Source organism: Rana temporaria, chromosome 5 (genome assembly GCF_905171775.1).
Source record: "Rana temporaria chromosome 5, aRanTem1.1, whole genome shotgun sequence".
NCBI lineage: Eukaryota > Metazoa > Chordata > Amphibia > Anura > Ranidae > Rana > Rana temporaria.
The window spans coordinates 183,827,336-183,843,366 of NC_053493.1; the positions used below are offsets into that span (position 1 = coordinate 183,827,336).

At 44.4% G+C, this 16,031-nt stretch overlaps 1 protein-coding gene across 4 annotated transcripts in view; it reads left to right on the plus strand.

Moving 5' to 3' along the window:
- MARCHF6 (membrane associated ring-CH-type finger 6) overlaps positions 1–16,031 on the plus strand; it is a 1,325,445-nt gene that overhangs the window by 1,158,598 nt on the left and 150,816 nt on the right. For all 4 annotated transcript variants that reach the window (XM_040351967.1, XM_040351966.1, XM_040351964.1 and 1 more), the window contains one exon: positions 8,167–8,256. In XM_040351967.1, the coding sequence (XP_040207901.1) occupies positions 8,167–8,256 (90 nt within the window). The remainder of the gene's footprint in view (positions 1–8,166; positions 8,257–16,031) is intronic.

The window sequence follows — 16,031 nt, forward strand, 5'->3', positions numbered from 1 at the left end:
ACCGCGTATATACATAGATAATTAATAATGGGCAAAACGGCCCAATATAAGTAAATGGGGGACAACCCCCTAGAAGTTAACAAGGAAAGTGAAAAATATAAATACATAAATATATAAGTAGATACAAGGGCATGTGTACATAAAGGTATCAGCATGCCCATAGTGACTAAATAAAAATGTCATATAGGTATCATATATTGAAATATGTAGTGTGAATCATATAGAGAGTGCCCACATAAAGGATAATCCCCTCCCGGGGCATTATTGCAATGAGGTCATACCCATATTGGGCTGATGTGTGGGTGAAATACCGTGGGTAATCTGGCTGATGATCCAAAGTGCAAATCTCTAATGCCATAATAGGCAGTATGTGGATACTAGTGTACAGTAAACCCAGTGTACGTATAAGGGGAAGTGCCCCTGTGGGGTGAATACAAAGGAAATGGGTAAAGGAAAGGTATGAGTAGAATATATAAGTAAAAATATATATAAACAGGCTACCCATATATAGCTGGATTGAATTACTTTGTAATGCTTAAAAGGTGCCCATATAGATGAAAAGGGGATATGGTCGCCCCCTATTTAGGGCAGGGGAATCATACACATCATAATGAACTCTCTTAAACCCTATCCCCATCAAGGTGGTAGATGGGTGATGGAAGTGACACGACTAATGGTTAAGGTTTGGCTTAAAAAACAGTTGAGGTAATTAAGGGTTGGCTAAAAAACAATTGAGGTCAATGTCTACATTAAGGCCATGTGGCACAAGGGACCCCAAACGATAGATCCAACTCGTTTCGTTCTGAGAGATGGCAGTTTGTTTATTGCCACCCCTCCAATTATCCTTAACCATATCTATTCCGTAGAATATTAGGCCTGATGGATCTTTCTGGTGAAACTGTTCCAAATGACGTGATAGATTATGTTTGGGGAACGCTTTGCGGATGTTGTTGATGTGCTCTCGTATCCGAATACGCAAAGGCCTGGTGGTCCTACCCACGTATTGCAGGTGGCATGGGCACTCCACAACGTAGGTCACATGGGTAGTATTACAGGTAATTAAATCCCTGATTTTGTAGACTTTTTGGTCTGTCCTGGACTTGAATTCGGTTTTTCTGCGGGGTTGCTTCCTACCCTCCCTGCATGCTAAGCACCTCTGGCATTTATAAAACCCTTTAAGCTCAGGGCATATCTCTACCTTCTTCGGCAGGTTAATTATGTTATGTACCAGATGGTGTCTAAGAGAAGGGCTTTTCTGTATATAAACAATGGCTTGTTTGGGAGCGTTTTTGACAGAATACAATCTTCTTTTAAGATAGGCCAGTATTTCTTCAGAATATTTTCGAATTCTTTGTACTGAGTGTTGAATCCAGTTATGAATGCAATGTTACCTTGGTTCTTGGTTGTCTTATTCTTCTGCAACAATAGATCTTTATGGTCTTTCTTCGAGATTTCAGTTCTCAGTTTATCTAGACTTTCGGGTGCATAGCCTTTTTCTTTAAATCTCCCTACGATCGTCTGCGCTTGGTTGTCATAATCATCAAGTGAATTGCAGTTTCTTCTCATCCTCAACAGCTGCCCTTTAGGGATGTTCGCCTTCCATTTTGGATGGTGACAGCTTGAGATTGGGATGTAACCGTTACGGTTGGTTTCTTTAAAGAATGTTTTTGTATGCAATGCTGTCCCGTGTTTGTAGATCTCTAGATCCAAGTATTCTATACTTTCTGTACTGAATTTACCAGTAAACGTAAGCTGAAATCTGTTGTTGTTAAGCTCAGAGAAAAAATACTGCAGGTTTTCAACTGTACCATCCCAAAGAATGATAAGATCATCGATGTACCTCCGGTACATTTTGATCTCCGGATATTCTCCATTGTAAATGTACTCCTCTTCCCAGAGATTCATCAGGAGATTCGCCACGCTGGGGTCATAGCAGGCCCCCATGGCAACTCCCTTGGTTTGTACATAATACTGTTTATCATACCAGAAGTAATTACACTCCATAGCCATATGTAACCCCTCCAAGATGTATTCAATTTGTTCTTGTTTGAATGTTGTTTTTTCATGCAGTGCTGTTGCAACCCCCATGGGTCCATCCTCCTGCTTGATACTTGTGTACAAAGAGTTGACATCTATAGTGACCAACAAAAAGTTTTCTGCTCCTTCAACTGATCTTAGTTCTTGGATAAGTTGGAGACTATCTCTTAAATACAATTTTCCTTGCTTCACTAAGGGTTGCAGGAAGGTATCAAGATATTCCCCAAGGCGTGAAAAGATGGAATTTATTTCACTAATGATTGGCCTCCCTGGTGGTTTGGCCAATTGTTTATGTATCTTGGGGGTATAATACATAACAGGGGTCTTGGTAGAGTTAGAGACTAGATAGTCAGATTCGTTCTTACTGAGTATCCCCATGTCCTTCCCCTTCTTTACATATTTCTCAAGCCGTTTTTGATATTTCCATTTGGGGTTACCATTGAGCTTCAAATATGTGTTGGCTACTGAAAGGAGGTTGTTCATCTCCTCCTCATAGTCACTCCGACTGAGAATGACCAGTCCCCCTCCCTTATCGACAGGGCGTATGACTACTTCATGTTTTCCCCCTATTTCTTTAATGGTTCTCCATGCGTTTTTACTTTTGTTGTTTATTTTTCTTTCCAATTTCCTAAGATCACCCTCCACCATTTTTTTAAAAGCTATGACACATTGGTTGCCTGAGATGGTGGGGTTGAATGTAGAGTTGTTCTTCAGACCAGTTTGTGTATAACAGGGGTTGCTTACCACACTTTCCTCTGTATTGGTGGCAAAAAACTTCTTCAAGTTGATTTTCCTTAAATTTTTTTGGAAGTCAATATAGACCTCAAACTGGTCCAGAGGCTTGTCTGGAGCATATTTGAGGCCCAGATCCAAAATCCTCATTTCCTCTGTTGTGAAGTCGACCCCGCTGATGTTAAAAATTCCTTTGCCTAATATTGTCTTGGTCTTTTCCTTCTTCCCTCCCCGGCATCCTTTGGGGCGCTTTCTCTTTGGGTATGCCTCTGTGGGGGCCCTGCGGTTTGACCCATATGCCTGTTGCTCCTTGTATATTGTTGTTCGTCTGTCTGCTGTGATGTCCTCGGTCCTTGGTGATCGTCTTCTCTTCGGGTATTTCCATGGGTACCCCCTCGGCTGCCACTCATCCCCCTCCAGTTCGGATTGTTGTAGGCTGGTGGTATGTGGTACTGCCTATTATGGCATTAGAGATTTGCACTTTGGATCATCAGCCAGATTACCCACGGTTTTTCACCCACACATCAGCCCAATATGGGTATGACCTCATTGCAATAATGCCCCGGGAGGGGATTATCCTTTATGTGGACACTCTCTATATGATTCACACTACATATTTCAATATATGATACCTATATGACATTTTTATTTAGTCACTTTGGGCATGCTGATACCTTTATGTACACATGCCCTTGTATCTACTTATATATTTATGTATTTATATTGTTCACTTCTAGGGGGTCGTCCCCCATTTACTTATATTGGGCCGTTTTGCCCATTATTAATTATCTATGTATATACGCGGTGCATTTAGCTCTTGTGTGTGTGTATATATAGTCACTATACAGTATTGACATGCACTTTGCACTGTTATATTATGTGGTATAGTATTGTTGTCACTCGTAGTCCGCAGTGAGTTATATTATAATATGTACCTCGATGACTAGTATATGATACCTGTTACTGTATATGCATGGTATATGGGGTGCTACGCCGAGCTGCGCTAACTACGTTACACCAAGGTACTTCCCATATTTAAGCTGCCAGCCGTCCGGATTGGCCCAATACCCAGGGGGCGGATGGATTCTGCAGCATGGATTGGTTCACCTCCCAGGGGGAGGGCGGATTATGCATCCCGGCGACACCCATTTATACCCGTCATCGACGAATGTGCAGGCACGCCTCAGAAGATGATTCCCAATCGAAACATACGTCAGGCGTACACACGCATACGTCACTTCCGGGTCAGCGTCTGGTGGTTGTAGCTGGAGCGCACGCTACATACTGCTGTGAAAACGCTTTGTACCCTTTACAGCTAATACGTGGAGAACCACCTGGAAGGCAACTGCACGTGTGAGCAGAGGAGAGGAGCAGCGAACGAGAGAACTCGTGTTACATGCCTGTTACCCCAAGCGGGGAGTATCATCTGGTGAGTGGGGAACCCTGCTGGGAGCACCGGGACCACCTTGCATCAATAGACCTAGGATCACTCCCTCCACATGAAATAACCATCTTGGACTCCATATATACTGCAATAATACTGTTGCCTATAGACGTTTTTGCTTTGTTTGGTTATATTGGATGCAGATTGACCATCTCACACAGCAATTCCTTAGTAGTTCCTTATTGTATTGTTGCAGGATCTGTAGTTTATACCCTTTCAGTGATTTTTAGCCTAATAGGTTGCACCAATATACCACATATTCTGAACTACCTAGTCCCAGGTTGTTAGGTACTATCCTAGAACGTGCACTAGGCAGCGCCAATACCCCTACCTACACTCAGTCTTTCAGGTGTGTTTCTGAGCTGGTGGCTATCTCTTATAAGGAGCTATGCCCAAGACCATCCTTCTTTCCTAAGGTGGTATCAGCCTCCCACCCCAATGAAGACATAGTTCTTTCATCCTTGTGCACTACCCTATAGCATCTAAAGGAAATTGCTCTTCATTGCTTAGATGTAGTCAGAGCCTTCAAAGTCTACCACAAAGGAAAAGCTTCTGTCAGAAATATGGATTCCTTATTTATCCTATCTTTAGAACCTCGCAAGGGACATCCTGCTTCCAAGCCCACCATTGCACAATGTTTCACTAGAGGTTACATTCTAAAGGAGACAACTCCTCCTTTGCTTTTTAACTCTTAACCACTTATGGCCTGGAAGATATTCCCCCTTAATGACCAGGCCATTTTTTGAGATACGCCTGGCGTCACTTTAACTGACAATTGCATGGTCGTGTGGCACCGTCCCCAAACAATATTGATGTCCTTATTTTCACACAAATAAAGCTTTCTGTTGGTGGTATGTGATCACCTCTGTGTTTTTTTTTTTTTTGCGATATAAACAAAAAAGATCGACAATTTTGAGAAAAAACAAAATTATTTACTATAAAAAAATATCCCCAAAAATGTTTTAAAATCGAATTTCTTCATCAGTTTAGACCAGTGGTTCTCAACCTGGGGGTCAAATGATGATTTGCCAGGGGTCACCAAATCCTGGGCTGTTCCTGAAGCCCGCACCACTCTCCCAGCCCTTCTGCAGCTGCCCAGCGGGGCTGTCTCTGGAGCCTGTGGCCACCCAGCTGAGCTGTTCCTGGAGCCCACAGCCGTTACTCAGCCTCTTCACAGCCACCCATTCAGTTCACGGCATGGCTGGGGGGCAATGACTAGAGGTCTGCTGACTGGTGAGGATTGTCAGGTGGGTGGGACTGGAGGAGACCCTATCTCCTGATTTCAGCATAGGTGTCACTTATACAAGACACCACAAAGTGATTATAGTTGCCATTAAAAGTCCCCACTACAGTTCTCAGATCAGCAGATGACCTTAATCAAGAGCACCTAAGTTTTGTGGGCACCTAGTTTTGTGGGCACGGCACATAGATACGGCCGGGCATATTTACACTTACGCGGCGTATCTCGAGATACGTCGGCGTAAGTGCTTTGTGAATCCTGGCCATTGTGTTTTTTTTCAAACTTGTCCCTCTTCTTTTGTTTATAGCGCAAGAAATAAAAACCGCAGAGGTGATCAAATACCACCAAAAGAAAGCTCTATTTGTGGGAAAAAAAAAATCATTTGGGTACAGTGTTGCATGACCGCGCAATTGTCATTCAAAGTGTGACAGCGCTGAAAGCTGAAAATTGGTCTGGGCAGGAAGGGGTTGAAAATGCCCAGTAGGGCAAGTGGTTAAACAAACCATAGCTATTTGAGTCCTTTCACATAAACCATCTGATCTTGTCTGCCTGTCATTTTTTGAATGGTTAATGTATAAGGGTTTTACAAAAATATCGAAACACTACATGATTTGCAGGTGTGAATGTTACAACATGTTTTGCGTGCAAAACACAAGAAATGTAACATTCTTTCGCTTCCACTGTGTAATCAGATACCTTACTAACAGGTGGGAAGCCTCACTTTCATCATTCACTGTGTGCGCTGCTAGCAGGCCCAAAACTAGGGGGGGGGGGGCACCACGGCTGGTACCGATCCTTCTGCAGCAACTGAATGCTGGCGTGAATGAGAGGAGGAGAAGAGGGTTGTCAGCTGCTGCAGGAGGAAAATACAGCGATCGGTACCAGTATGCCGCTCCAGCTGTCACTTCTGTCCATGCCCTTTCTTCTTAAGCTGTTCACCACCTGTACTCCTCTGGTCCCCCCACAGTGACCCCTTCCTCTCCCTGTGGCTAGCTGTACAGTCTGCACACCCCTGAACCCTGAAATCTGTACACAGCGCACCCTTTAATCTTGCACTCTGTACACATCAACCTCTGAACCCTGCAATCTGTACACAACATACCCGTGAACCATGCACTCTGTACACAGCGCACCCCCAAACCCTGCACTCTGTACACAGTGCACCCCCGAACCCTGCACTCTGTACACAGCGCACCCCAAACCCTGCACTCTGTACACAGCGCACCCCTGAACCCTGCACTCTGTACACAGTGCACCCCTGAACCCTTCACTCTGTACACAGCGCACCCCTGAACCCTGCACTCTGTACACAGCGCACCTCTGCACTCTGTACACAGAGCACCCCTGCACTCTGTACACAGCGCACCCCTGCACTCTGTACACAGAGCACCCCTGCACTCTGTACACAGCGCACCCCTGCACTCTGTACACAGCGCACCCCTGCACTCTGTACACAGCGCACCCCTGAACCCTGCACGCTGTACCCAGCGCACCCCTGAACCCTGCACGCTGTACCCAGCGCACCCCTGAACCCTGCACGCTGTACCCAGCGCACCCCTGAACCCTGCACGCTGTACGCAGCGCACCCCTGAACCCTGCACGCTGTACACAGCGCACCCCTGAACCCTGCACGCTGTACACAGCGCACCCCTGCCCTCTGTACACAGCGCACCCCTGCCCTCTGTACACAGCGCACCCCTGCCCTCTGTACACAGCGCACCCCTGCCCTCTGTACACAGCGCACCCCTGCCCTCTGTACACAGCGCACCCCTGAACGCTGCACTCTGTACACAGCGCACCCCTGAACGCTGCACTCTGTACACAGCGCACCCCTAAACCCTGTACTCTGTACACAGCGCACCCCTGAACGCTGCACTCTGTACACAGCGCACCCTAAACCCTGCACTCTGTACACAGCACACTCCTGAACCCTCAACTTTGTAAACAGCATACCCCTGCACTATGTACATTGGCACCCCTGAACCCTGCGCTCTGTACGTATCACACCCCTGAACCCTGCACTCTGTACGTAGCACACCCCTGAACCCTGCACTCTGTGTGTGGAGCACCCCTAAACCCTGGGGGGTTTCCAAACAAAGTCTTTGCCCCAGGTGAAAGAATGTCTGGCTTCGCCACTGGCAGAGTCTTGTCAGAGCTTACGGAGTTTCAAAGAGGGAAAATTGTTGGTGCCCACTTAGCTGGTGCCTCTGTGACTGAAGTTGCCAATTTATTTGCAGTGTTGCGAGGTACAGTATTAAAGGTTATGACTGCATATACAGTTTCCAGAAAAACATTGTCTGATGAGCATAAGAGCGGTTGACATGGTCAACTGACCAAAAGAGATGAGGACATCGTGCAGGATTATGACCTGGATTTATGCATGAAGTGTGATATTGGATTCCTTCATCCAAGATTTACTGTATATTTGTCAATTCCCAGCAGAATTCAGGCTGTATTGAATGCTAAAGGCGGTCCAACACCATATTCGATAACGATTTTGTTCTTTTACAATACTTGTTTCCATAATTTTGTCCAACCCCTGTACATAAACTGTATGTATATTTTTTGTCCTGGCTAGCCAAATGTTTTGATTTTTATAGCATGTTTTATGTTCTCTATATATTTTTTTTTTATACTTCAGTTACATTTTATAAAACAATGTTTTCACTTTTTTAATTATTGGTCATGTTGATGTGCAAATGTTTTATCACAGGACTGGGCTCTTGGTGTTTTACATGCCAAGATTATTGCTGCTATAACACTGATGGGTCCTCAGTGGTGGTTGAAAACTGTTATTGAACAGGTAAGAAACCTGTTCTATTACTCTCTAACTGGGCTATTATATATAATATATTATGTTTTTTTCATTATTGACAAGGTTTTGGGGTCAGCTTTGTTTAGTACAGCATGTTAAAATAGGTAATTTATTAGTTATGCCAGATTTAATAAGTAACACAACTCCGTTAAAAAGTAAAAAATTAAAAGCTGATCTTGGTTCAAGTTCAAAGTCCCCAATAAAAAAAAAAGAAGAAGACAAATGTTTGATTCAACTTGCACATTAATTTGAATCTGACTTGGGAATAAAATGGGGAGGCTTAAGAATTTTAGCATGCTTGTATTAAGTTTGCATAAAGCAATTACAGAATAATTAGTTTTCACCTAATAGAATGGTCACTAGATCAAGTTCCAGTATAGTGGTTTTGAAAGAAAGTATGTTACAAGGGGAGGAGATCCAAAGTCTCCAAAGAGTCAGGCAGTCCCTGTTTATACATGTCAATTTATAAAGAGGGAGAACAGAATTATTCTGACTTATCTACATAGGGGGTCATGAGGAATTGGGATGAGGGGAGATCCAAGTAGGTACTCTTTTTAGCATAAAAGAAAAAATGATGTATAAATGTTTTATGATATGAAATGAATAGATGGCCCCAAAAAGCATATTTCCAATGACATAATATTTTGTAGGCTGAGTGACTCATTAATATTAGTATTATTATTATTCAGGATTTATATGGTGCCAACAGTTTGTGCAGCGCTTTACAATATAAAGGGAAGACAGTACACTTGCAATAAAATACAAAAGGGTTATGTGGGCCCTGCTCATAAGAGCTTACAATCTAATAGGTACAAAAGGTAATCAATCTAATCAAATGGTACAAAAGGTAGGCTTCCCTGAAGAGATGAGTTTTAGAGATCTCCTAAAGGCAGCCAGAGTAGGAAATGGCAAATCAGATTGAGGTAGAGAGTTCCTGAGGATGAGAGAGATTCTGGAGAAGCCCTAGAGATGAGCATGGGAGGATGAGACAAGGGAGCTTGAGAGGAGCAAAGAAGATAATTGGAGGCAAGATTGACAATGTAGCTTGGGGCAGAGTTGTGAATGGCTTTGTATGATGATGTTAGAGTATTGAATTTATTTTGCTGGGCAATTGGAAACCAGTGGGGGGATTGGCAGAGAGTGGTGGCAGATACTAAGCTGTTGGTAAGGTAGATGAATCTGGCAGCAGCATTCATGATAGACTGAATAATAGAGAGGCAGGCCTATGAAAAGGGAGTTGCAATGGTCAAGGCTAGAGATAACAAGGGAGTGAATGTTAGTTCATTAGTTAAGAAGGGGCACATTTTAGAGATGTTACAGCGGTGTAAGCTTTTGACGGCGATTGGATTTGGGGCTGAAAGGACCGGCCTGAGTCTAGGGATTACACCTAGTACCCTGGCGTAAGGGGAGGGACTTATAGTGGCATTATTGATCTAATGGAAAAGTCATGGGGGGGGGGATGGGTGGAGGGAATATTATCTGCACGGTTTTAGAGAGATTTAGTTTAAGGGAATGGTGTGACATCAATGTTGAAATGTCAGTAATGTGAGCGGAGACTAAAGGGGTGAGGAGTGGAGAGAGAGATTTCGGTGTCACCCACATAGAAGTGCTATTGGAAGCCGTGGATCAAAGATGAGAGGTATTTTGACTCAAAAAGTAAAAAATGGTTTGTATTTCCATACAGTATTAAAAAATTGGAAACTATCTGAGCCTGGCCATACGCTCCCTCCAAATTTCAGTCCAAATCTCACTGTTTGACTCTACTTTCCTGTAGTGCACTCATACTGCATAAGACAGGTATGGCCGATTCCGGTTTAATACAGCCCCCCTGGTAATTTAGATATATATCTTTTGTGGCCCCTAGGGCCCCAGGGGGGACAGGGAGTGGCGGGACGACTGCCGTCAGATCATATATGGGAGAATCTCCTGTTTACTCGGCGGCGTCTGTAATAGGAAGTCATGTCTGGGCTGCCATTGGACGACTGTTCTGTCTATCATAAGAGGCGGGACTTTGTATTAAAGAGGCAGCTTAGTAAACAGGAGATTCTCCTGTATGTAATCTGTTGGCGCTTGTCCCGCCCTCCTCCCTGTCCCATTCGAGGCTGCAGATGGGCATCGATCAGGTTGCAATGATGGCAATGGTGAGGCTGCATTTATGGCACATGTGAGGCTGCATTTATGGCACATGTGAGGCTGCATTTATGGCACATGTGAGGCTGCATTTATGGCACATGTGAGGCTGCATTTATGGTACATGTGAGGCTGCATTTATGGCACATGTGAGGCTGCATTTATGGCACATGTGAGGCTGCATTTATGGCACATGTGATGCTGCATTTATGGCACATGTGAGGCTGCATTTATGGCACATGTGAGGCTGCATTCATGGCACATGTGAGGCTGCATTCATGGCAATGGTGAGGCTGCAAATGGGCACTGACCCTTATTTTTCTTCACAGTTCTTTATTTAAAATGTAAGTATTTTCCTGAAACTTTCCTCCTAAAGGTGCATGTTATACGCTGATAAATATGGTATATCCAAATAACACGCCCAAGCTCATCCTTAGTCCTGTATGGCACTTGGGGATTGGTTGGGGGCCACAAAAGGTGTATATATTGTAATGTTGGGGGTTGTTAGCTTAAGTGTAGCACCCGCTAGTGAGAACAGTCCCACACAAATGTTTCCTTTTGAGGGCTTGTTGACCCACTTGTATTAAAGAAAATCAAACAAAGTTCCAGAGATGAAAACAAGTGGTTTCCCTCGCAGGGATTTTCACTATCAATTTTGACCACTTAAGACCCGGACCAATATGCAGGTTAAGGACCTGGCCCCTTTTTGCGATTCGGTACTGCGTCGCTTTAACTGCGTGGTCGTGCGACGTGGCTCCCAAACAAAATTGGCGTCCTTTTTTTCCCCCACAAATAGAACTTTCTTTTGGTGGCATTTGATCACCTCTGCGGTTTTTATTTTTTGCGCTATAAACAAAAATAGAGCGACAATTTGGAAAAAAATTCTATATTTTTTACTTTTTGCTATAATAAATATCCCCCAAAAATATATAAAAAAAAATAAGTTTTCCTCAATAAGCGTTTATTGATTGGTTTGCGAAAAAGTTATAGGCCCAGATTCTCGTAGACGCGCCTATATATAGGCGGGCGTAGCGTATCTCAAATAAACTATGCCGCCGTAACTTAGTGAGGCAGGTCCCATATTCTCAAAGAAGTTACGGCGGCGTAGTGTAACTGTGCCGGCGTAAGCCCGCGTAATTCAAAGTAGGCTAGTGTAGGCGTGTTTTATGCTAATGATTCGTGACCCGACGTGATTGACGTTTTTAACGAACGGCGCATGCGCCGTCCGTGAACGTATCCCAGTGCGCATGCTCAAAATTACGCCGCAAATAGTCAATGCTTTCGACGTGAACGTAACTTACATCCAGCCCTATTCACGGACGACTTACGCAAACAATGTAAAATACAACGCTGTTCGTACGTTTCCGACGTCCATACCTAACATGACTTACCCCTGCTTTATGAGGGGTAAATTTATGCCGGCGTATGTCTTACGTAAACGACGTATCGTGCTACGCCGGGCGCACGTACGTTCGTGAATCGGCGTATCTAGCTAATTTGCCTATTCGACACGGAAATCTACGGAAGCGCCACCTAGCGGCCAGTGTAAATATGCAACTAAGATACGACGGCGTAAGAGACGTACGCCGCTCGTATCTTGCCCAAATTTATGCGTAACCGATTCTAAGAATCAGCCGCATAGATACGATGGCTCTCATTCGGACTTACGACGGCGTACATGGCGATACGCCATCGTAAGTCCTTTGAGAATCTGGGCCATAGTGTCTACAAAATAGGGGATAGTTTTATGGCATTTTTATTAATATTTTTTTTTACTAGTAATGGTAGCTTCTCTAGCTACTCCAATGCACACCTGCACACTCTGGGTTCTCCCTTGCAAGCCAGGACTCCTTGGGAGGGTGGAGCCCAGAACCATGGTCAAGTGTCTACAAATAGGCCAGCACACACCTGACAAGTCAGTGTGCTGGTAAATCTCAAAATCTGGACCCAGGACTGGGGATTTCATCCCACCCGGATCTCTACGAAATCCCTGGGGTCCAGGTCCCAAAATGGACATTATTTAATAATGAGGAAACTGGAGCAATAAAAAGGCCAGGTGTAAATTGCCACTACACTTTCATATATTGGCGTATTGGACTCTACTTCACAGAGTGTGTCATTGAGAGTGTACCTAAAATTAGTACATTCTCAACACTCATTGGTATACTCTCACCTTGGGTTCAGGGATGTCTTCTTGTGATTGGTAAAAGGATACATTTATTTCTCTTTCTTTCTTTGAAGGACCCAGCTAAACTTAAAGGGGTTGTAAAGGTAAAAAAAAAATCCCTAAATAGCTTCCTTTACCTTAGTGCAGTCCTCCTTCACTTATCTCATCCTTCGATTTTGCTTTTAAATGTCCTTATTTCTTCTGAGAAATCCTCACTTCCTGTTCTTCTGTCTGTAACTAAACACAGTAATGCAACACTTTCTCCCTGGTGTGGAGAAAGCCTCTTGAGGGGGTGAGCAGGAGGGTCAGGACACTCTCTACTTTGCAGATAGAGAAAGGAGCTGTGTATTAGTGGGCGTCTTGACACTCCTGCTCACCCCCTCCCCCTCAAGAGGCTTTCTCCACACCAGGAAGAAAGTGTCGCATTACTGTGTTTAGTTACAGACAGAAGAACAGGAAGTGAGCATTTCTCAGAAGAAATAAGGACATTTAAAAGCAAAATCGAAGGATGAGGTAAGTGAAGGAGGAGGTAAAGGAAGCTATTTAGGGATTTTTTTTTTACCTTTACAACCCCTTTAATGATCTTAATGCATGGGTTATAGTGTAACCTACACGAATCGAACACCAGTAAAAAATAAAACATTCTAGTGTGTCCCCTGTTGATGACCAAATAGGCTAGGGATATTTTTCTCTATTTAAAATAAATAAATAAGACCTTTTCTTTCAGTTTGGTTGTTCTGGCAAACAAACAAAAATCAAGTAACGAAGTTACATAGTTGCATAAAGTGAACAGCCTGGTTTAATACCCTCCACTCCCAGTATTTTTTTTGCAATTGCCCTATTTGTATGGATGTTTTTTCTCTACAGAGAATAGTTTGACCATTTTTAAGACGTGTATAGATAGATGTCTTGCGAGCTACCAGTGAAGAGTGTCCAATTTTTTTTTGAAATGTATGAGAACCAATCCACAGCCGCTAAGCATATTCATATTCCCATAATCTGTGTATAAAATAGTAAAAATAAACAAATGCAGCGCTATGTGATATATCACTCAGGTGAAAATACATATACCGGTATATAATTGTCGTGAGCAATGCGCAAGTGAATTTTAGAGCAACTTGAATTCCAAAACAAAGAATAAAATGGTAAAAAATATTTAAATGAAATACTTGTTGTCAAGCAAGTACACAGTAAAATAAATACAAAAATAAACACATCATTTGATGGAAATGAAAATTATCCACCTACAGAGGGCTGAATTCAAAGACATGCCGAAATTCAAAGTGAAAAAATTAAACAGCAAGCTAGTCAATTTTGCTGAAATTTCATTGCAACAGCTCCAAATGGTCCTTGGTAGTTTGTATGGCCCCCAAGTGCTTTTATGCATGCCTGACAACATCAGGGCATGCTCCTAATGAGACAGATGGTGTCCTGGGGTATTTCTTCCCAGATCTGGACCAGAGCATCACTGAGCTCCTGAACAGACTGAGGTGCAACCTGGCAGCACAGGATGGACCGAAACATAATGTCCCAGAGATGTTCTTTTGGATTTAGGTCAGGTGAGCATCGGGGCCATTCAATGGTATCAATTTCTTCATCCTCCAGGAACTGACTGCATGCTCTCGCCACATGAGGCCGGGCATTGTCGTGCACCAGGAGGAACCCAGGACCCACTGCACCAGCGTAGGGTCTGACAATGGGTCCAAGGATTTCATCCCGATACCTAATGGCAGTCAGGGTGCCATTGTGTAGCCTGTAGAGGTCTGTGCCTCCCTCCATGGATATGCCTTCCCAGACCATCACTGACCCACCACCAAACCGATCATGCTGAACAATGTTACAGGCAGCATAAAGTTCTCCGTGGCTTCTCCAGACCCTTTCACGTGTAGCGCTTACCCCTGCAGGTTAGAATAGGGATGGCGTGTGACCTCTGTGAGCATCTATGGGGTATGATGATGAGAGCAATGATGGAATGTCCAAGCAGCAGGTGTCTTTTCTTGTGCTTTATTTCACCCAACACAACAAAAACAGTAAACTTGAGGTAGGATAGGAAAAGATGGGTGAAGAGGAGGAGAGTAGCAGATTAAGGCTTGAACAATACAGAAGCAGTCCTGCTTCTAGCGGCACTTTTACTTCGTCGCTACTCCAGCCGGAGTGGCTATAGTGAATCTGGACAGGCCTCTCACACCGACCTGGCAGCCAGAGTATCACTTGGAAACTTGAGGAGAAAATAAGTCTCTGCCACAGACTTAGTAGAAATAAAGGTCAGAGCAGGACCTCTGCCACAGGCCCCCTTCTCCAGAATGTAGATCGTGAGGTAAATCCTCCTTAGTAAATTTAGTGCCTGAATCTCCCTCAGGTAGCTCTCAAATGGTCACCGACTGACAGGTTGCCAACAGACAAACTCTCAATGTCCGGTCACCTTGATCCCCGGTGGATTGTCGAGGCCCTGTTGGATCACATGCCTCCGGGCTCTCCTCAGACTGACTCCCCACCGAACAGCACAACTCGCTTGGGATCTTCTCTTAAAGTTTGGGGGACCCAGTAGATCACTGGGGCCCCACCATAACTCCGCCCAAAATGGCGTCTGCTCAAGAAGTACCCTCCCCCAGCATGCCCCGCGAGGGAAAAACCCCTCTGATTGGCTGCTGGAGAGAGGCACCCCTGTCTGGACCCCTCTGGCGCCATCTGTCACCCCGAGGTGGAAAAGCACCTCTGGAACACAGAATGAAACCATAACGCAGCCCAGCTAGAACAGAGGCCCAATTTACACAAATTAACCGGATGAGAGTCAAGTAACTCTCTCATCCCCCTCTAAATTTAAGATAGCACCTGGACTGAAAGTACACAGGCGCTACACACGTCTGTCACATATATGCTTAGGCTGAAGCTGCTCTCTGTGTAAAGCATGGGGCACCAGTGGCGGACCTGCCAATTCTGGTGTTTAATGTAAAATGCCAATCGAGCTCCACAGTGTCCGGCAGTGAGCACAGAGCACACTAGAGGATGTCGGGCCCTTAGGCCACCCCCATGAAGTCTGTTTCTGATTGTTTGGTCAGAGACATTGACACCAGTGGCCTGCTGGAGGTCATTTTGTAGGGCCTGGCAGTGCTCATCCTGTTCCTCCTTGCACAAAGGAGCATATACCGGTCCTGCTGATGAGTTAAGGGCCTTCTAGGGCTCTGTACAGCTCTCCTAGAGTAACTGTCTGTCTCCTGGAATCTCCCCCGTGCTCTTGAGACTGTGCTGGGAGACACAGCAAACCTTCTGGAAATGACAGGTATTGATGTGTCATCCTGGAGGAGTTGGACTGCCTGTGCAACCTTTATAGGATCCAAGTATCGCCTTGTGCTACCAGTAATGACACTGAACCTAGCCAAATGCAAAACTAGTGAAATACAGTCAGAAAAGATGAGTAGGGAAAAAAAATGGCAGACACTTCCACCTTAAAAAAAAATCCTGTTTT